The sequence below is a fragment of the Artibeus jamaicensis genome, unplaced genomic scaffold (assembly GCF_021234435.1).
Source record: "Artibeus jamaicensis isolate MK-2021 breed Jamaican fruit bat unplaced genomic scaffold, CSHL_Jam_final contig_781, whole genome shotgun sequence".
Taxonomy (NCBI): domain Eukaryota; kingdom Metazoa; phylum Chordata; class Mammalia; order Chiroptera; family Phyllostomidae; genus Artibeus; species Artibeus jamaicensis.
Window position 1 is genome coordinate 5,673,203 of NW_026521968.1, and position 21,844 is coordinate 5,695,046.

At 54.0% G+C, this 21,844-nt stretch overlaps 1 protein-coding gene across 7 annotated transcripts in view; it reads left to right on the plus strand.

Annotated features, from left to right (window-relative positions):
• GAS7 (growth arrest specific 7) overlaps positions 1-21,844 on the plus strand; it is a 208,885-nt gene that overhangs the window by 166,391 nt on the left and 20,650 nt on the right. For all 7 annotated transcript variants that reach the window (XM_037155061.2, XM_053672675.1, XM_037155064.2 and 4 more), the window contains 4 exons: positions 2,729-2,814; positions 11,446-11,499; positions 16,721-16,810; positions 20,872-20,987. In XM_037155061.2, coding sequence (XP_037010956.1) covers positions 2,729-2,814; positions 11,446-11,499; positions 16,721-16,810; positions 20,872-20,987 — 346 coding nt within the window. The remainder of the gene's footprint in view (positions 1-2,728; positions 2,815-11,445; positions 11,500-16,720; positions 16,811-20,871; positions 20,988-21,844) is intronic.

Genomic DNA, 21,844 nt, shown 5'->3' on the forward strand with positions numbered 1-21,844 from the left:
GGCAGTGCAGCCCTGTGCGATGAACTGGGAAACTTACTGCCTGTCACTGTACCGTGGCGCCAGTTGTGCCTGGGAGTTTCTGTGTTGGGAGTCTGAACGCGTTTGCCCATCCAACCGTCCGAGTCCAGGGCTTTTCGGAGGCAGGTCATTGTCCAAAGGTCTTACTCATTTTGGTGTTTCCTAGTGTCCTTTAAAACCGTTTTCGATGATTTGAACCTATGGAAGCTTTTGTATTTATTAGCACAGAATATAAATCATATGTTCCTCTACCAGGTTGGTTATGCTTACGTTTTCTCTCTAACTCCGGGTTTGAGCGTTTGTGTTTTCTTTCAGTCTCAAATGACACAGGCTGATCTGCCTCTTGTACCATTGTCACCATTCTGCAGTCCCCACCAGCCAAACACACAGAGCCAGCTCCTGACGCGTGGGTTTCTAGTGCCGTTTTATATCTTTCTCCTGTTTTCCTTTGATTTCATTGGCTTTTGAATTGTTTCAGATTTTTAAAATCAAATGTTTAGTTCATTTATTTATGTCTGTCCTTGGCTTTGGTAATGAAATAATTAAGGCTATAAATGTCCCTCCAAATATAATTTAGGCTTTGTCCCATTTGTTTTTGCTATGTTCTTCCTCATTATCTTCTAAATGTGTAATTATTGTTTTAAATTTCTCTTCGACCTGAGATTATTTGACAGGGCATTTTCGTAAATTTCTAAGCATTAAGGAGTTGGGCGGATGGAGACTCGTGTATTTATTATTTTATTATTAATATCCACTTTTATTACTTTTTGCTCAGAGAATGTAGCTTGTGTTCTTTATGCCCTTTGCAATTTATTGATACTTTATTTGTGGCTTAAATATGCCCAACTTTTTTTTCCTAATGTTCCAAGTCTTCTTGACAAAAGATATTATCTTTGTTTGCAGGACATTTTGTTTCATACAGCTAATTCAATCAGCTCTTTAAATTAAGTTACCGAGATTTTCCACATCCTCACTTCATCTTCTAATCAGTCTGAAAGCAGCGCATGAAGCTTTCCTACCGTTCTCTTTAGGTCTGTCCAGCCTTGGTATTCTTTTCCATTTCAGTGCTATGCTGCTCGACAGGGGACATTTCTCAAATGTTATGCCTTCAGCTGAGGTTGTATTTAATGTCAGTCTAATGTCCTTGGGGGCATAGCTATGCCTTCTCACCCCAGCCCCTGCCACAGGGCATGGCATTCTCTGAAGCTTTTACAGTCCTGGTCCCCTACTTACCTGGGGGACTCCTGGGTGGTGTCAGCATTTGACCAGGTGCCTGAGGGTCAAGTTAAAACAGGACTGTGTGTGGCTGCTCACGTGGGGTTGACTTATTTCTTGTTGCTTCCCAAGCCACTGTCCTGGGGGCCAGCCCCGTGCTCACCCATCTTCGGAGTGTGGGGCTGACCTTGGCTGTCAGGGAGCAGCCCAGCTACCTGCAGGGTCTGCCGAGTTTGGCTGTGTCCGCAGGTGGCCCTGGAGTGTTCTCTGCAAGCAGTGGAGGTGGGGGCACCCCCAGCATGAGGAAGGATCCCTGTGCGTAGCCTTTGCCATCCGTTGCCTGCCTCCCACCCTGGCCACTCCAGATGAGTAGGGGTTGCTGACTTGCAGTCATTCCCTCTGCTTCCTGCTACACGACGGAGCACCCTGCACACAGCTGCAATCTGGACATCCATTTACTGCTCTCTTGCCAGCACAGTCTCTGTGTTGTGGCCCTTCCTGCAGCAGGCTTTCTTGGTCTCCAGTGACCGGACAGTCTTGGGGTTCAAGACGACTAGATTCAGGAACAAGGCATGAAAGAGCCCTCTCCCCACTCCCACCCTTGTTCAGGAAGTCCTTTAGAATTGACAGATCCATTTTGCAAGTACTGTCTCATTTGACTTTCATCCCGACAAAGTAGGTTTGGCAACTGGGTAGACTTGTCCCCATTTTATGGGTAGGAGGAGGCGGCTCAGTGAGGAGGAGCCACTCCTGAGCTGGCTGCTGCACCCTGAGAGCAGCACCATTTTCAGGAACTGGGAATGCAGGGCCGTACTCCGCGCTCTTGACCTCAAGGCCAGCAGGGGCAGTGACGGTTGCAGGTTGGCTATGCCACCGGCCAGCCGGCCACTCTGTTAGCTCACACTGGGAGCACAAGTGAATGTCACAGGGGCAGAATTTTAGAGCCTTGGATTTTTTTTTTCCTTCCTTAACCTTGGGAAAACCGACTCAAGAAGGATGTCCTATTATCACCCAGCTATTAATTGGCAAAGCCAGTTGTCATGGAGACCAGTAAACAAAGTCCTCTTTGTGTTATGGCCATACCACATGGGGCGGAGAGGATGCAGAGGGCGTCAGAGAGAGGTTTGTCAGGGGGGTACAGGAAGGGGCTGGCGGGGCCTCCCGACTGGACCCTTGATCTGCACCAGTGACTACCACCGATGTGACATTTTCAGTGATGGCCATTGGCTTATCATGGCGTCTCCTCTTTTAAGTGCATTCTTTTCCCTCTCCGGTTTGCAAGGAAACTAGGCCCCTCAGGAGGTCAGTGACCAGGTGCTGGGGGTTAGGGATATGCTGCCCGTCTCTGTGGACGCTGGTGAGAGGCCAGGAGGGGTCCAGCCACCAAGGCCTCCCGGCACCAGGCGTGTGGTGGGGGCAGGCGCTGCACTGCAGAAAGCCAGGGGCGCCCATCTGTGGCCAGCACAGCGTCTCAGCAGGGTTTCTGTCCCCACAGTGAATGGATACCACGCATCGGGGACCCCAGCGCACCCTCCCGAGACTGCCCACATGAGTGTCCGCAAACCCACCAGCGATTCCCAGGTAAGAGTTCCTGTTATGGGAGGTAGGGGTGGGTGCAGGATTGGGGAGGTGTCATTAACATGGGCACACAGTGGGGGGGCTGGTTACAGACAGCCCCCTTCTGCCCTGAGTACTTGGTCCCTCTGGGTCATTCCCATGCACCGTGGTTGGGGGAGAGTGGGCAGTCGTGGTCGGCTGGGTTTCCTCTAGACGTTGGGGGTGGTGTGGAGTGGGGGAGGGTGATGGGCTGTAGGCGCTGTAACGGCCCCTCCTGCTGTCCAGATTCCTGATGCGTAGTCTCGGTTTTCCCTTTGATAATATGGACAAGGCCAGGTCGTATTTCTTTTCTGCACGTCCCTTCCTGTCCCAGACCCGACCCAGAGTGGGATTTTGTGAACGTTTAGTCACAGTCAGTGATCCAGCACGGAGACAGCACCGGCTGGGAAGAAGTAGGGGGGTGTTTTAAGATTCCCAAACTGCTTTTGTTTACACATCGTCTCGGTGGGCACATGTGCAGACACGCGAGGTAGGTGGCAGTGCCATTTCCACATCACAGATGAGGTCACCGAGGCCCAGCCTGGCTAAGCGACTCACGCAGGTTGACATGACCACTGGGCGGCCAGACTAGACCCGGATGCCGAGCCCAGGGGCTCTCAGTTGCAATAAGCTGTGTCCAGAGGACTGAGGTCTGATCTTGCTTGGTCTGTTCATAAATTATCTGTAAGATGTTCTGAGTGAAGCCTCCAAACCCCATCGATCCTTTCTGGGAGTCAAAATGCCAGGCCCCAGGGAACGGTGGTGGTGATGACAGCGATGATGATGATGACGACGATGACAGCTGCTTGTTAGCTACAACAAGTACACACTGGTCACTGAAAGGAAGACTGAGTTCTGATGCTAGGGCCCGCTGGAAGGGAGCACTTAGCTTTAACGCAGGCAAGAGCACCTGTTTTCAGAAACATAATTAAGTCGTTGTCCAGGCCACTGAGCACTGGGCACAGGGCAAATTCCACTAAAACTCCGGGAAAGAATTTGGACATTCGTGCGGGCCAAGGCTTCTTGGACTCAAGACTCATCCGGGCCTCTTGTTAGAATGCAGATTCTGGTTCAGGAGGCCTAGGAAGGGGCCCGAGGTTCTGCGTTTCCAGCCAGTGCCGGATGATGCTGCTGACCAGGGGGCACGCCTTGGGCAGCGAGGAGCTGGGTGCAGCTGATGGCGCACACTGGTGCCCCTGGGTCCCCTTCCGTTCCCTGCTCATGGCTCACATCAGGGTGCTCGCCCTGTTGCGTCCTGCCCAGCCCCCGCTGGCCTCCTCCAGCCAGCCTCTGGCAGTCTGTTTGAAATGAAGCTCCTTTACCGCCTGACTGAGGAATGTCTTCTGAGGAGACATCAGCCTGATTCTGCTGTGGTTCACCTACACGGGGAAGGCGGGCTGCCCTGGGCGCCATCAGGAAGAACACTGGGAGTGACCTGCCCCAGCAGTCGTCCTCCCTTCCCCAGAAGAGCACAGCTCGCCCACACCAAAACACCATGAAGGTGTTGCTCAACCACTTGAAACAAAACACGTACTTACAACAGCCTTCTCAGAAGGCACTGGGCTGTGTGCATCTTAAGCCTTTGACCCAGCAAGCTCCCTTCCAGCGTCAGCTCTTGGGATGTGCCCAGGGACTCCGACTGAGGTGTGAAGCCGTTCACCCAAGCAGCGCTCACCACACTGGACCCAGCCTAACTGTCCAGCAGCGGGGAATGCGTAAGATGGCCTGTGGCACCAGACATCGCGCCTGCCGGTGACATCGTGCAAGTCACACAGTCTGCACACATAGGCAGGCTTATCTGGGGCAGGAAATCTCTGTGTGGGGAGGCAAATGGCTGGACGAAAAATAAGCCAGGCACTGAGGGTGGGTCAGTCTGCCCCTGAGACTGGATTCTCCTTGGGACGTTTGGCAGTGTGTGGGGACATTTTGGCTGTCATAGCTGGGGCGAGGGTACTGCTGGCCCGTAGTTAGTAGGGGTCAGTGATGTTACCAGTGGCCACTCAGCGCACAGGACGGCCCTGCCACCGAGGAATTGCCCAGTTTGAAAGGAGGGGTGGTGCTGAGGTTCAGAAACCTGGGTCTTGGTCCTTTTTATTTGCTTTATGCTTTCCCTTATTTTTCAAATTTCCTGAAATGAACACATTTTACTTTTATAGAAGACAGATAGAATGAGCATTATTTTAAAAAAGAAGAAGTTAGAATCGAGGTACTGGTACTTAGGGATGTGGCGAGGGTCAGCTCTGGGGACCCAGGCCACAGCTGTGCAGGGACAGGGGAGTCTGGGATGGTAGAGCCGGCGATTGTGTCCTCAAAGTAACGAGAATAAATAACGTAGTGCGTGGAGGCAGCAAACATGCATTTGGGCACAGGTTCCCCGGACCATGGCGTAAGGTAGGACAGCGTCCTCTCAGGCTGTGTAAGGGCCTGTAAGCCTGCGGAGTGGGCTGTCCACTAAGGTGCCAAAGGCCAGTCGTGGGAATAGGAGACGCAGCTTTGCCATTTGCAGAGAGCACTACCGACAGATCACCCCAAAGGATATACAGAGCCCTTCCGCCTACATGGTATTTACTCACAAGATCCCAGGCTGTCTGTTATAATTAATAACCATTATGACTTAATATTTGAAGAATGAATGAAGGAGCAAATGAACACATGCAGGGTGGGGGCGGACAAAGTAGCTTGTTCAAACCCACTTTGTGTGGTTTTTTTTGCAACTTGGTGACTGCCTCTCTTTGAACAAACTCATCAGGAACATTAGAATGCCAGGGGTGGGGTGGGTCGGGAGTGTACCTAATCTACATGGAAACCCAGAGTGTGTCCCCACTCTGCTCTGTCCTGGGCAGGACTGATGGCTGGGTGTCCAGCAGCCCCAGGATGCCTGCCCCTCCTTCTCCCAGCCCTGGAAGACCTTCACGGCAGGCACAGGTAGTGGTGATCTGGCGCCACCCAGTGGAAGGTTTCAAGTCTGCAGACCTGGGCAGGCTGCCTGGGTCCTGGATAAATGAATTCCCCTGCCTCTCACCTGGTTGGAGAGGCAGGGGAATCAAAGGCTAATAGTCTTGCTAGCCTTTGTAGAAGCACATCCTAGCCAGTCCCCCACCTGCCTGGCTACCTGGGTGGCTAGGGGGGAGGCCGGGGTGGTGGAGACCCTCTCAGATCCCTTAGCAGGTGTAAGGAAGGCAAGGGACCTGCCCACCAGGGCTCAGGCCCTTTTGTGACCCACCTTTCTATTGTTCTGGCTCCCCTTGAACTTCCCCCCAGGAAGACACAGGAGAGGGGAAGGGGAATAGGACTAAGGGCTTAGAAACTTGAGGGACCCATAGAGAATAGAGTTGGAGGCAGAGGAGGAGGTGAAATACTGAGCACTCATCTACTTTACCCTTCTCTGCCCCACCCCCTCCAGTAACACACAGGCTATTGAGCATGTCCTTCTTCACCAGGCAGAGTCACGGACAGAAGCAGTCTCTGCCCTGGTGGAGGCTTATAGCTGGTGCTTAGAAAGACAGGAGATAAATGATTATCTCCTGTCAGCAGTGGTAAGAGCTGGGGGTAGGGTGTGCTACAAGGCCCCAGGGGTGGTGGGGTGGTGGTGAGTGGGAGTGGGGGTGTCAGGGAAGACTCCTTTAGGAAAGATACATAAGCTAAGACTGGAGAGGAGCAAGGGCTCAGGTTGGCAAACAGGGAAGCACATTGCAGGTGAAGGGAATAGCACATGCGGGCGTCTGGGGGCAGGAAGGAGAGCCCTGCTTTCAGAGGGTACGCAGAGCCCAGATCGCGCTGTGGTTCACTCCCTCAGCAGGTGGGGGAGGGTGGGAGGTGAGCCTGGAAGCACCGCACAGGCCTGCTGCGGGGACTTCAGTTTTGTCCTAACAGTACCCCAGAGTCATTGAGAGGTTTCATACTGGCTCCTACCTGCCCCAGGCAAGGAGGCAGGATGGCAAGGAGACACAGTGTGGGGGCTTACAGAGGCAGCTGTAAGTGGCCCCTGACCCCTGACCCCCACTGCAGTGCTCCAGGCACTGCCGTGACCTCTCCGAGTTGGCCAGTGCCCACCGCCCAGTGGCAGCACAGCGGCTCAGGCCAGGCGAGGAAAACAGGTGGAAAGCAGGCGGAATCCAGGCGAGGGGCAGATTTAAAAAAGAAAGGGAAATTTTCTAGAATCATTGGCAGAGGAAAAGAAAAAGGAAAAAATGCTTTAATTATGGACATTTGCAAACATTTATAGACATAGAAGGAATACTCTAATAAAGGACCATGGACCAGTCACGTAACTTCAACAATTATTTAGCCAATCTTGTTTCATGTATATTCCCAGTCCTTCTCCCCCGGACCCTCACTGGGTCATTTTAAAGCAAACTCCTGACATATTAGTTTTAGCTATAAACATTTTATAATGTATCCAAAGGGGAAGATATAACCGCAATACCATTAGCACACTTAAGAAAACATTAACTCAGTAGCATCATCTGCTACATGTAGTCCGTATTTCAAACTCCCCAGCTATGCTCAGAATGACTGTTGTAGCTGCTTTTCTCCTCCATCCAGGGTCCATTCAGGTTTCACTCATGGATACACTGGTTGCTATCTCTTTAATTTCTCTTTTTAAAAACATCTTTACTAGGATACAATTTACATAGCATGTCATTCACCCATTCTAAGTGAATGAGACACAGTGGTTTTTAGTGTAGTCACAAAGTTGTGCCGTCTTCATCACACCCAATTTCAGAACGTTTTCACCACCCAAAAAAGAGTCTCCCTCTTTGTCGCCACAAATCCCCTCGCTGTCCCCACAGGTTTCCCTCTGGACAGACGTTCCACGTAACCGGCACCGTGCTGCTCATGGTCTCTTGTGTCTGGCTTCTTTCACACCGTATCAGCCCCTTATTCCTTTTTTTTTTTTTTTTTTGGTAGCCAAATAATATTCTATTGCATGGATTTACTGTTTTATTCTAAATTATCACTTTAGTCTCTTTCAGTCTAGACTGTAATTGCTATGCATGTGCTCTTTGTCTTTCCTCATATTGACCTTTTGGGGTCAGAGTCCAGGCCCACTGTCTGGCCGAGGGACACACATTCTTGGTCTGCTTGTTTTCTTTGCTTGGACTCGGGCTCTGCCGTTTGGCCCCACGTACCACCTGGCGCCCGTTAAGTGCTTCTCACCCTGTGTCTGGAGATACACACTCCCAGGTCACCACCCTGCAGGTGATGCTGAGTTTGAGCTCTTGCGTGACGTGGTGATGACCAGGTGGCGCCTTCACAGGGGCGCCTTTTTGCTTTTTAATTTGTCAACAGTTGGTGGGGGGATAGGGTGAGGCGTGCACCTATCCTGGTCCCTAACCATCTTCTCACTGAGAGCTTGGAGCATCCTTGACAATCGACTGTGGCCTGAATCTGTGTCGGTGTTGGCGTTTGCACATGGTGATTTTCTAATTCTTTATCCACTTCCAATTGGCATTTTTCTGTAAAGAATGCTGCTCTCCCCACCCCACCCCTCTTTTGGAGTTCATCATTTGGTCGTTTTTTATATTCATGCTCAGATCACCCCCAATTTGGCTTGTGGGGCCCCTTTAAGCTGGCTTCTGTGTCCTGTTATTATATCACATTGTTTTTCTTTTTGGACACCGTCATACCTCCCAGAGCAAGAAGCTGTTCCAGGCCCACCTGACGTGTGGGTGTGGCCATTTCGCTGGGAGCCTGAGCCCCTCCTGGTCGGGAAGAGCATTTCGTTGGTGTCCCCCCGGGGCCGAGGTGTCCTCCTTTCTGGGCCTTCCCGTGGATGCTGCGGGATGTGTCTGTGTGTATGATGTCAGAGCCACAGGCACAGGTCAGCAGCAGCGGCGGCAGAGCCTGCCTCAGAGAGCCTGCAGCCCCCGCTCAGCATGGGCTGGACCTGCACAGCTGGTGGGGCAGAAGTGGGAAGGTGCCCCCACACTTAGAACACCATCCCCGCCTCCCCACCGCCATTACCGTGCTCCTGTCCTGACCCAAGTTACAGGGGGGAGGGGGCCCCTGTGCGCAGCCTCATTCCACAGAGCCTTGGGCACCGTGGCTCCACAGTCAGTGCTGGTGGGTGACGGAGATCTTTCCTGACCTCTGCAGAGACATGGGATAAGAGAGATCATCCCAAAGTGGAGAGGTGGCAGGGGGCGGAGGAAGGAGCCGCTCAGGCTGGGCTTCCAGTGCCCTCTCTTTACTGGCCTGGCGACCGGGCAGGTCAGGTGGCTCCCGCCTGCCTCAGGCTCACAGTCTGTGACACAGAGATGCAGACACTGAACCTGCTGGTGTTGTGAGGGTTAAACGAGACTAAGCATGTCAGGGGCTGAGCCTGCTGCCCCGTCCACCCTGAGCAGTAAGCAGCACTGGGCCGCAGAACTGTGCTAGTCATCCCCCTGGTCCTCCTCCTCCCGGTGAGCAGCCGCAGCTTCGATACACAGACCCGGAGGCTGTTGCCAAGGCTGCCAGAGCACTGGCCGCCCTTCCTGGGGGCCCAGGGTGGGAGCGGCGAGGGGGTGATCTGTCAGCCACAGGGAGACGCCTCCAAATGGCAGGACCCGTCCCAGAGCCCCCTTCTCCCTCTGCACACAGCTGACCCTCGAAGAACACAGCGCGGGGTGGGCTTTGGGGCGCTAACCCCTGCACAGTCAAAAATTCACATATAACTTTTGACTCCCCAATAACCTGGCTACAGTCCCTCAGTATCGGGGGGCGGGTTGGGTCCAGGACCCCCCGAGGATGCCCGAACCCACACGTATGTGCTGTATGTAAAATGGCATACATACGGCCTTCACTGTGTGTTTACACGTTCCCAGCCACGGATCACAAATACACAGTGTGAATTTGAGGATGTGAAACCTGGATATGAAGGGCTGACTGTATTTATTAAAAACCATTTCATATTTAGGTGGACGGTGCAGTTCTGACCCATGTTGTTCACGGGTCACCTGTCTCTGCCGGGCCAGTGCCTCTGTGTGAGGGAACCTTCATCGGGAGCTGTGCGCCTGGCCCCTCCCTTGGGGAGTGGCACCCGCTCTCACCAGGCAGCCTCTGTCTGCCTTCCTCCCAGGCTGCCCAGTCCCGCCAGTGCCTGGGGGCGGAGCCGCTGGCCTGGGGTGTGCAGGGCGGGTGTGCAGGACTCATTGCTGGGCTACAGCACTGACCGCAGCAGCGACTGCTCGCCAGCCTGCCGTTGCCCCGGGCCCTGTCGGGGCTGCGGGAGGGGCTGCCGGAAGTGGGGGACTGACCGCACTCAGACCAGTGTGCCTCCAAGAGGTGTCCCCAGACTCTGGCAGAGGCGCTGGCCCCTCAGCCCTGCCAGATCAGAAGCTCTGGGAGATGCACCTGGGACTCAGTTGGGGTCAAATTGCTCAGTTAATTGTGATGCACCCCAAAGCTTGAGAACCATTGACAACAGATGGTGAAACTGAGGCTCACAGAAGTCATGTGATGTGGCAAAATGTGAAGGCCAGTAGTTTGTGTTCTTGTCTGTGACACAAATGACCTGTGGGGTTCTTTTTGTCTAGGCTGTCTTAGGAATCGACTTTCTTTAGTTGACTTTACTTACCAGCCAAAATGGTCTGGAAGAGCTGCCTGACTAGCAGGTGGTTCCTGAGGTGGGGCTGACCTGCAGGAGCAGGGCTGAGCCAGGACGGGGGATATTGGGTCCCGGGGCTCACTGGAAAAGCCCCTCCACGCTCTTTCTGGGACTTTATCTGTAAAACACTGACAGCCACTTTCTTACATTCCACTGGAGAGAGAATAAAGACTCACCAACTGCACCCGGCAGTGCCTTAGGGGGGAGCTGCTTCTCAGGACAGCAGCAGACAGCACCCGCCCACCCAGAGACCTTCCTGAGTCCCTCATATGACTTCGGACAGTGCGACAGCGAAGCCAACTGACCCTCCCCTCAGGGTCATGGGCTCCTGTGACCAGTGCAGCGTTTTCCACCGGCTGTCCTCAGTTTCCATCCCAGAACCATCCTCAGACAAGGGCCGGCTGCTGAGGGCCCATGGGTTCGAACGTACTTGGGACCCTGGTTTTCTTACTGGCGATGGGAGGACACAAAAAGGCAATTTAAAGTCAGACGAAAGCTGGAGCGCAGCTTGCCGCTGAGCAACCCCTCCCGACTGTCAGGGCAGGAGAGCAGCAAAGAGGGACCGGCGCCCCAGTACGCAGGGCGCACCTGTGGGGTTGGATCTGTCTGACCCGAGGGTTCCGATTAAGATGTCACGTTCTGGATGCTCCGTGCCAGGAGGTGGTGGCCTGCAGTCCACCTTAACTCTCTGCTCCCCAGTGGGTTCTGCAGGTTCAGGCAGCAAGCAGCACACGGAGCCACTTACCGGCAGAGGGCAGCTGAGGGGTTAACTCCCCAATCACAGCCTGGGCTGGAGCAGTTTCCCCAGAGCCCTCAGCCCAGCCTAGGAGCAGCACAGTCAGGGGCACTGCCTCCTGCCCTGTCCCAGAATATGGTGACTTAGGAGTTAAAGGCAGGCTGAACATCCCCAAACTTCCCCAGCACACAGCTTTGAACCAATCCCACCACCTTCAGGGAGCACGAAAGGAAAAAGAGTGTCCAATATGGAGAACAGCTTTGACGATGCTTCTTGTCTCTCCCTCCAGAACCTGGGACCCTCATCACCAGGCAGAAAGCACAGCAAGGAGAACACCCTCACGGTAAGGGCTCCCTCGGAGTGGCCACTGGTTGGGCGGCAAACTGGGGCTCTCAGCCACAGCTGGGCTGTTGTCATGACAACGCAGACAGCCTGCGAGTAGAAGTGATGCCCAGCCTGGAATCTGGGAAGTTCCAAAGCTTGGATGTAGCCAAAGTTCCCCCTGGGTCCCCCTTTCTGTCGGTTTCACAGCTCACTTTTCTCTCTGGGGAGCTGGTCAAAGGATGGAGGTTGCGTGATGCAGAAGCCACTTCTGCAGGGCGGGCAGGGGTGGGGTGAAGGGGGTGGACTGCATGTTCTGTACAAGTGACGTGGTATGTAAATTATAGCCACAGCAGGGTTGCTATGGTGCGGAGTAACTTCTGGAAGATGTTAAAGTTAAAAAGTAAGAGGATGATCCCTAAGAATAGAGTTCCTGGGAGTTCCTGACAGCAAGTAAATAGCTTCTGCCTGGAGTGGCCACCCACCTCCCAGGGCTCTTCCAAAGCCCACCCAGCCCCGACGTACAAGCTGAGAAGGACCCTCTCACAGCCATCAGCCCTGTGCCTGGGAGTGGTGGGTGCTGGGCATCAGTGTCCCCTCCGAGTGAGCAGACAGGCGTCCGGGTGCCGAAACTGCCCAGGCGGGAGACGGGGGCAGTGCGGTCCCGCTGTGCCACGCCGACAAGCACAGCAGAGCTGGGAGCAGGCGATCGCTCCACCAGGCTCCGTCACACACACTTCAGGGCGTCTCCGACAGCCCCCACAGCGATGAGCCTGAGAGTGGGTGTGCTCCCTTGGCTCATGCAGGCTCCAAACCCGGCTTGGGAGGGGAATCGGGTGGGCGAACAGTAACAATAATCGCTGCCACTTCTGTGTACATTTAAGATGCATGAGTAGTGGGGGCTCACTTAGCTCCCCACTCACTGGGTGGGGTGGGGGCGATGGAACCAATGTCGTGTGGTGATTGCCAGCCGGGGCTCTGAAGCCCCAGTGGCAGCTACAGGGCCTGTCCACTGGGCAGCAGCCTGGACAGGTCTCTCCGTGTCTCTGTCTCGTGTCTGCATCTGTGCAGTGGGCACGTAGCGGGCATCCGTGTCACAGGGGGGGTGTAAGGACCAAGTCCGTGTGCGGCAGCACTTAACACAAAGCCTGGCACTAGTAAGTGCTCAGTGCACACTCATATTATCAAAACCCCGTCTACAGGTGAGGAAACTGAGGCACAGAGCCGTGCCCCGCCCAAGGCCACACAGCTGGGAACACTGGGGTCCCAGACCTGTGCCTTCACGCCTCACCCCGACCCTGCAGCGGACGTTGCCTCCTGACATGCTCTGCTTTTTAGCTGTATGATCGTGGGCATGGGACTTAACCTCTCAGTGCCTCAGTTTCCTCACCTGTGCCTGAGCTCGCACTAGGTCATTGCAAATGAGCGTACTAGCTCTAAAGGCTCAGGACACCAGCACACCATGCAACTGTCCTCGTGCCCTCCACTGCCACAGCCTCCCTCTCCCTGGACTCGACCCTCCCACACACCCTCTTTTCTGTCTGTCCACCAGGCCAGTCAACTGAGGAGCTCTGAGCATCGACACTATTGACATTTCAGGTTGGGTAACTCTGTTGTGAGTGTGGAAGGGGACAAAGTCACCCTGTGGGCTGTAGGGTATTTACCAGAATCCCTGGCCTCTACTCGCCAGAAGCCAGTAGCAACACCTCCCCAAGGATGACAACCAAAAGTGTCTCCAGGTTGCCACAGCAGGGGAGTGGGACAAAGGCACCCCAGTAAGCAGCCACGAGGTAACTTCATAGTATTGTGAGGTCTGCCAGCAAAGTCTGTCCCACACTTCACTGCTTCTCCACTTCACCGCGCTGCTCCAAGCCACCATCACGCCTCCTGGTCCCTGCAGAGTCTCCCCCATCGGCTGAGGTCGGCTGCATTCTCCCCCAGTGCGTGCTGCGCGCTGCAGCTCGCCCAGGAGTGGCCGGGTCACATCACTTCCCTGCCAGACACCTCCACGGCTCCCATGCCAGGGCAGTGCCCTCTGGCCTCAGTGTCGTCTGCTCCCTGACTGTGACCCCTGGCCACTCGGAGCAGCATGTTCCCAACCATGCAGTGTGCCCACGGACACTGGGGCCCTTTTCCTCCTTGCAGCAAGCACCCTTCCCCTCCCACCCCCCGTCTGACTCTTATTACTCTTATTAAATAGCATTTCCTCTGAGATTCCCCCTCCAAACTGTCCCAGCACCCCGTGCTTATCCCAGTGGTAGATTTATCCCAAAGTATGGCAATTACTTACTTACCTGTACTCCTTCCTCACGAGGCTGTAACCTCGAGGAGGGCAGGGACCGTGCCTGCTGTGTGTAGCCTGTGGTCATTGCACCAGGAAGCATCTGCCAAGCACCGTCGGTGCCTGTGCTGTGCCCAGTCCCGGGGAGACAGCAGGAACAGTGGTCTTCCCGCCTCGTGGAGCAGACAGCCTGGCAAGGAGCAGAGGCACTAAGCAAACAGTCACGAGCAGAGTAATTACAGATGTACGCGTACTCGGTGCTGGGAAGGTGGTGCAGTGCGTGGCGCCAAGCAGCCGTCCTGCGCAGCAAATGGACTGCGGGTGTTCCAGGCACAGCAAGCACTGTTGTTGAGACTTGAGCTCTCCATTCAAGGCAGTCCTCTCCATTCAAACACTGTCATCCTGTGAGCCTCCGCTCCCTCGTATACAGTGAGTGGGGTTGCTCAGAAGATGAAGTGAGAATGCCTGTAGAGCTCTAGGCAGGGTGCTGGAGTAAGGGCTCAGCAGGAACTCCAGAGTCATTACAACTGCCTCCTGGGGGCAGAGAGTGCAGTTCTGAAGATGCCCAGCAGAGGGGTGCGGGGCTTTGTGAGGATGTGGCGAGCTGGGAGTGAGAAATCCCCAAACCAGCCCACAGAGACAGGAACAGCCACCCTGGGAGCCCCACCAGTCCATCCAAGGACCAGTGTCCCCACGGAATGGCAGAAGCCACAAGGGGAATGAGGCCTATCCTCCCTGATCTTCTCTCTCCCCACCCAGCTGGCTCTCCTGCAGAAGTTGCTATGGGGCAGTTGGGGGGGGGGGGGGGCCTTGCCTTCCAGGTCCCTGATAGGGCACTAGAGAAGACACTGTACCACCCCAAGCGCCTTCAATCTCCAACTTCCATGGTTCCTGATTCCCAATAGAATGTCAATTAATATATCACCAAGTTGGGTTGAAATTTTCATGGACTAATCATCAAGTGAACTAAAGATGGACTGTGGTCGCCATTATTTGGTGAAACGAGATTGAGATGGGAAATGAGGACTCTGTGAAGCTGTGGGCTCCATCCCTGGCTCCCAGGACTGCTACAAGAGAGACCCACACCACAGCTGGTGGTCAGAGGCCTGGAGGAGACTCATCTCGGGGCACGCCTTGGGGTGTCAGCCCAGAAGGAGGGTTGGGAGAGCATTGCCTGCTCCCGGGCACAGAGAGGCAGCACTGCCCCACTCAGGCTTCTGAGGGCCAGCCACACCCTGAGTCACAGTGGGTGCAGCGTTGGAAGAACACTCTCCACTCCTCACTGCAGGTGGTACCTCGGGCCTCCACCTCAACCTCGGTGGAATTTAGTACTGCTTGTCTCCAGGGATCTCTGGGTTATTCATGCCCCCGACCCTTCCTACCTTGTCATGCTTTTCTCCACTCTCAGAGTGGGGGTCTCCTCCAGGACTTCAGCCAGGTGTCAGCGTGCGGGAGGAAGGGGCTCCTTTCTTTGACTGGACTCACCCATGCTCTCCTCTCAGGACGGGGTTGGGGGGGCCAGATGTATTTCCCGCCACCCTGGAGCCCCTGAAACAGCCCTTGGGCCTGATCCAGCTGGCACAGGAGTCGGTTTGGCTTACATCGTTGCTGTTATTGGCCTTGAGTTAATTTGCCAATATTTCAAATTTGAGACACTTCACAGGAGATTCCCGATGTTAAGCTTCTCTCAGGTCATCACCTAACATGACAACATTGGACTCCTCATTCTGGCTCTGTAACAGGAGGCGGGAGCAATCCGCCCCTTGGATGGATCTCCCTAGACCCCCCCACTCCTTCCCGAAGCAGAGGCCGGTGGTTTTCCCCACACTGAGCGGCTGTTCCTGTGACCCACAGGCCCCTCACTTGCTGTGAGAGCTGCCACATGGGAGTCAGTGGCCTCTGTTCAGAACCCCAGGAGTTTGCTGCCCTGCCCTGTTCTTGCCTTGACTGCGTGACAGCCTCCACTTCGGCAGATGCTGGGCTGCCATGGAAGGCCCAAGACAGACGGGGCTCAGGCCCAGCGAGGCCCTGCGGCTCCCACAAAGAACAGAGTAGCTGTCACCATGGGAGGGGACCTGTGCTTAAAGCCACATCGGCAGAATCAGTGAGTGGCAAAGCCACTCCCGCCGAACAGGGAGAGTGGGTACTCCAGGGACACGCCTGGGCGGGAGAGCCTGAGCCAGGCCCCGGTAGTTTCTGCACTGCACGCTCCAAGCCCGCATCTGGATTCTACTTTCTAACCTCTCTTTGTTCATAAATACATTTTATGAGATAAAATTCACAGGGTCGCTTGTCACCCCTGACCTTCAGCCACGTACTTCCTTTCCCTGGAAGCAAATGGTGTAATCAGCCTGCAGAAGTATTCTGCATGTAAATAACACAGATGGTGGTGTAGCATAAATATTTTTCTATGCCTTGCTCTCCCCACCCCACTGTCTGTCCTGACACACCTTCCTTCTGAAGCCACAGGGACCTTCTCTGTGTCTATCACCACGGGTACAATTCCCGTGGATGCCTATGTGTCCCGTGCTTTGTTTGACCGTTGCCCTGCTGATGGACAGTGGACCTGTGTCCAGCCTTTTGCTACTGCAGGCAGTGCTGTGGTGGAAAACTCTGTCCGCATATCACCACACACCTGTGCAAATACGTCTGTGTGGTAGATGCTTCGGAATGCAGCTGCTGAGTCGAAGGCTCTGGAAGTTTGCAACTTTGATGGGAACTGTTACTCTGACCTCCAGAGAGCTTGCACCGAAGTCAGCCAGCCGCTCCTGGAGGGGTGTGAGCACTGGTTGCCCCCCATTGGAAATGCCAGCCACTGGAACATCTCGGGATCCCCGTGGGTGTGGCATCAAGCCAGCCCCGAAAGGAGGCCTCCGTAGTGCTGTGCCACAGGAACGCAGCCTCCCCCGCTTCTCCCGACCTTCCCACCAAGCCGTTCTCTTCCCCTTTCTGTGCCCTGCAGATAAACTGCGTGACCTTCCCTCACCCAGACACGATGCCAGAGCAGCAGCTGCTGAAACCAACGGAGTGGAGCTATTGCGACTATTTCTGGGTAAGTGGTGGCTCAGTTTCCCCCACACGGTGGCCCTGAAGACCACCAGGGGACACCCAGGAGGGACGTGAGGGGCTTACAACAGGGACACCTCTCCTGTTGGAACCTAAAGGGCTGGCAGCAGATCAAGCATCCGAGCGAGGCAGGAACTTAGGGCCTCTTGGAATCCAGGCCGTTCTGTAAGTCTCAGCAAATTAGTGGGGTTTTCATTCCTGGGAATCCAGACACCCTGGGCAGAAAGCAGGTACACCACAGGGCTGCTTTCTCTGCTGCTCAGTAAAGGCAGGAGGCAAGAATCAACTTCAGTAAGTGAATCTGGGCTCCAGAGCTGCTCTGTCACACTTGTAGGTGACCTTGAACAAGGGCTTTGCCCCTTGGGCCTCCCCGTTTCCATTGAAGTCACCAGGAGGTGGGGCTCAAGGATCTGAAGCTTTGAGGACTCTGTGGTTCCAGGACGTCTGCAGTCTGCACATTGTTTCGTGGGCACAGAGTCTCCATTTCGTCAGACACACAGAGCTGTGGAGGGCGTGGGGCGGTGGCCACACAGCAGGACGCTGTGCTCCACACCACTGACCTGCACACCTAAGTGGCTTCCGTGGCAAATTTTGCTGTGTGTTTTTTTTCACAACTAAATATCTCTTGACAAATGCACAGTCCCATTCCTCAGAAACCAGTCGCAGTCCTGAGCATTCACGTGCTAAAGTCAGCAGTGACTTGCAAAGTGAGATCATCCCACTCTAGAATGAGACAGTGAGGATGGTGGCACAACCTTGTGGGAATATTAAAAAGCACCGAATTGCACAGTTTTCCTCCACCCTCACCCAAGGACATGCTTACTGATTTTAGAGAGGGAAGGGAGGGAGGGAAACATCAGTTGGTTGCCTCTTGCATGCACCCCAACTTGGGACTGAACCTGTGACCTTGGCATATGCCCTGACTGGGAATCAAACTGGTGACCTTTCAGTTTACAGGGTGACACTCCGATTAAGCCACTCTAGCCAGGGACAAACTGTATACACACACACACTCCTTTGGCAAAAACTTACTAAGGAACGATAAGTAAAATAAAATAAAAACATTTTTTTCACAAAGGGGTACCAGATAGATCATCACCCCTTCTCAAATTTGCTAACCAAGTATTAGATAAAAGTGCTTCTTTATTTTTATGAAATCACTTGTACATTAGATATTCAGTGGTTCCTCTTGCCCTCAGAAGGGACAACTCCTGCTGGCCCAGCTGTGTTTCTTCCAGGTCTTCTGAAGTCTGTGCAGAGGCAGCAAACTTTATAAAAGGACCTCTGGCTTTGGCATCAGAGAGACCTGGGTGGGGGAGCTCAGAGGCGAGGGTCGGCAGGGGTCGGCAGGGGTCAGAGTGCAAGACTTCACAGGCCCTGTAAGCACATCAGGGTTTATTCTGTAGCAGGAAGATACTGAAGGGCTGTTGGCGGAAATGTGATGTGATCTGATTTCTGAGTGTCTGTGGGGGCGACTTCTTTCTCGAGGTCCCCCTTGTGCCACAGACACTTGTGAATGAGTAAATATGGCTGAGACAAGATGAGATCTGTTTGGAGAGGAGGAGGAGTGGGCTGTGGCCAGTTTCTCCGAGGAGAAAAAGGCCCCGAGTGCCCTCTTCCATAGCCTTTTACTGGGTTGTAATACACAGGAATACAGGGCAGCAAGGATCAAACAGTAGATAACATTACAAAGAGATTTGAGGGCTTCAATCCGAGTGAGTGTCTGTCAGGAAGAGAGTTGCAGAAACTTTGGGAGACATACTCATTTCCTCTTGGACCCTTATCATATGAATGAAAGCACTCTTAGCAGAGCAGATTTCACAGGTTTATCGGCAAGTCTTTGTGGTGCCAGATTTTTCCCCAGGGCACGCTCTAGCCAAGCAAGGAGCTGCACCTCTCCCCAACAGGTATTCAGGCTTAAGGGGATTGGAGCCAGGAAGCACTTCTCCCAGAGAACACTGGGACTCGGGCTATGTCAAAGCCAGGGGCGAGAGTCCATTGCTCTTTGTCCTTCCATGAAGGCCTCCCAGCTGATCGAGTCTGGCTTAGGTTGCCCCCTCTCCCCCGCCCCCGCCACTGTGAGGGGTCTTACCCATCATTGACTTCCGACCAAGTTCTGGGGGCAGGGAGAGGAACTGAGGCAGCTTTTGCCACTAGAGACAGGCTTTGTCTCCTGTGGCTGGCATCCCAGAGGTCGTCCCTCTCGCCCTTAGCCACAAGGGGTAGAGATACAATTTCTAAAACTAGGCAGAGCGGTCTACAACAGGTGTCGGGCAGGGAGGACTGTGAACCGGCAGAGGTGCAAGTTAGCAGGTGGGCACAGGACACCAGGAAGGAGCCATGGAGGTGAAGGAAGGACCCGGGTTTGGAGACATCACCCCTAAAAAGGAAAGAAACAGCATTCAGAGAGAGTAGCTGGAGCCCTGGGAATGGGCTCCTGGGGCCGGGGAATTGGCGTGTGGGGGTCATGTGGGGATATTCAGCAGCATCTAAGAGCTCACCATATTCGAGTTAGTTCTCACCTCCATTCAGGGCCTGCGAGGACTCCGAGGTGCACTCGAGCGGTTTGTCTCCCTGACCGTCCAGGCTCTTTCCTCTCAGAGAAAGCTTTGTGCCGAAGCGCTCTGGGAAGCCTACTTCAGGCTGGTTTCTCCGGGGTGGAGAGTCGCCCAGCATGTTCATCCTCTGTGGGGGCAAACTGGGGCTCAGTATTTTGGGTAATTTTTCTTTTGCTCTTTTATCAAGATGTAGCATTTATATGATGAAAGGCACAAACCTTAAATGTGCTCAAGAGACATAACTGGCCAGAGCAGCCCCACAATGACGGGGTGCACTTTCAAATGTCCATTCTGGGATCTTAGCGGTGCAGCCCACTCCTGTTTCAGGGGCAGGGGCCCAAGGACGTAGCCTAGGGTCGGAGACCTGACCATGGCAAGCGGTGGCTGAGCCGACCCAGGGCCAGGATTCCCACTGGTGCTCCTGTACCGCTCTGTGGTGTTGAAGGGCATATTTTTCTAACTCCTTCCATTAAATATCAAAGCAATTGCCCCTGGAATCCTAGTGCGTGAAGGCTGTGATGGAGGAGGCACCTGGGAGTTCTGAGAGTCCTGTGGCTGTGAGGGCTGTGATGAGTGTCCAGAAGGGTGGGCCAGGCCTTGGGGGTGGGGGAACCAGAGGGGTTGGGGGAGAGCAGAAAGACATATTCTGGAAGTGCAAGGGAAACAAAGCAAAAGCATTTAATTTTGAAATTTGAGGAGTATTTGCTTGCGGAGTGAATTGGGTACTAAGTTTCCATTTCATTGACTTGGCCATCTTTTCTGAGTCCTGACTTTTAGTTAAAAGTAATAGTAGATAGTATTTGCTGAGTATGCGCTGAGCTATTTCCATGTATTTATCCTGAAGTGACCCTCTGCAGTGGGTGCCATTATGTTGCCAGTGTCCCCGATGAAGCAGCCCAGGTGTGGAGCGAGTGGCCACTCGTGGCCGAGGTCCCCCAGCTGGGGTGTCGGCGCTGGCCCTTTCCCGCTCTGGTTTCCCTTCGATCCACTGTCTCTCCGGAAGCCGCTATGACCTTCTGTGAATGCGCATTGGAAGATGTCCCTGCCTGGCCGGTGCAGGAAGCTGACAGGAGATGGGATGGTTCAGGGTTAGGGGAACCCACACCCAAGGGCACAGACTGCTGCATCTTGGAGTCGGGGTGCCAAGACTCCCCAGAGGGTCAAGCCAGCCTCGGCAGCCACCTGACTGAAAGTATCAGGCCACTGGGGATCAGACCTGTGTTCCTGGCACCTGCCCTTCCTCCTCTCCTGTGCAAGGTGGGAAGATGAGGGGCGTGGATGTGGGGCGGCAGCAGTAGTAAGGGCTTAAGCATCAGAGAGCACATGGGAGCAGGTCACCAGGAGTGTCACAAGTCAGAGCAGCCAAGGCTGGCACTTCCGTCCTCTCTCTCAGCCTGCCAGGACTGTCTGGGTCCCCTCTGAGGTAGTGTCTTCCCTGTGTTCTGTTCCCCATGGTCACTGAAACTCTCTGCTTCTGTTTTCTTTCCAGGCTGATAAGAAGGACCCCCAAGGCAATGGTACCGTGGCTGGGTTTGAACTGCTGCTCCAGAAGCAATTGAAGGGCAAACAGATGCAGAAGGAAATGTCAGAGTTCATTCGGGAAAGGTGAGGCCTGGCCCTCCCAGCTCCAGGTACTGGAGACAGTGCCTATGTTGGCCCCTTAACCTGAGGGGACCGAGAGCAGCAGGAATGAGCCTTGCACACCCAGCGCTGGGTGTGGTTAGCACCAAGGGGAGTGTGAGATTGGAGTCACACACTCATGGCCCTCAGGACAGATCTGGCCAGCAAATGTGTTGTTTTGGCCTGTGCAATGGTTTTAAAGATTTAAACCAACATTTTTCAAATTGGTAGACTTGTACATTAAGATCTAGATGCCTAGCATCTCTGGAGAAAGCAGTAAGTGGCTCTGCGTCCCCAATTTGCCTCAGTCTCCACCACTCTCTTCTGTCCCCCACAGACGACTTGGCTCCTTTATTTACCTGCATGGCCCTCCCGGAGCCCTGTCCCTTAGCATGACAAAAAAGGAGAGTATTACATTTTTGTTCATCTTTGAACAAAATCTGTGTCCCGGAGCTGGGAATACAGAACCGTACCCCCCTTCCCCAATCCCAGCCCTGCCTCAGGGAGCTCAGTCCAATGGGAGAGTCAGCAAAGGTGATCTTGAAAAGTGCAAGGACTATAGTAGTGGTTTAGATGAACCCGGTGAGAAGACAATGAATTCGGCCTGATGGAAATAGGAAAAGCTACAAAAAGAAGTAGTTCTTTTTCTGTCTCCCTCTCTCCAATTGTTGAAACCCTGGTGAGCACAACTCACGTACACTCACACCCGCCTGCCCCCACGTACACTCCCCCCCACACGCGTACGAGCACACGTGTGCACACACACACACAACTTCCTTTCTGGAGTTCCCAGAACATACTGGAAATATTTATAGTAATTGGCACTACATTTAAAAATATTT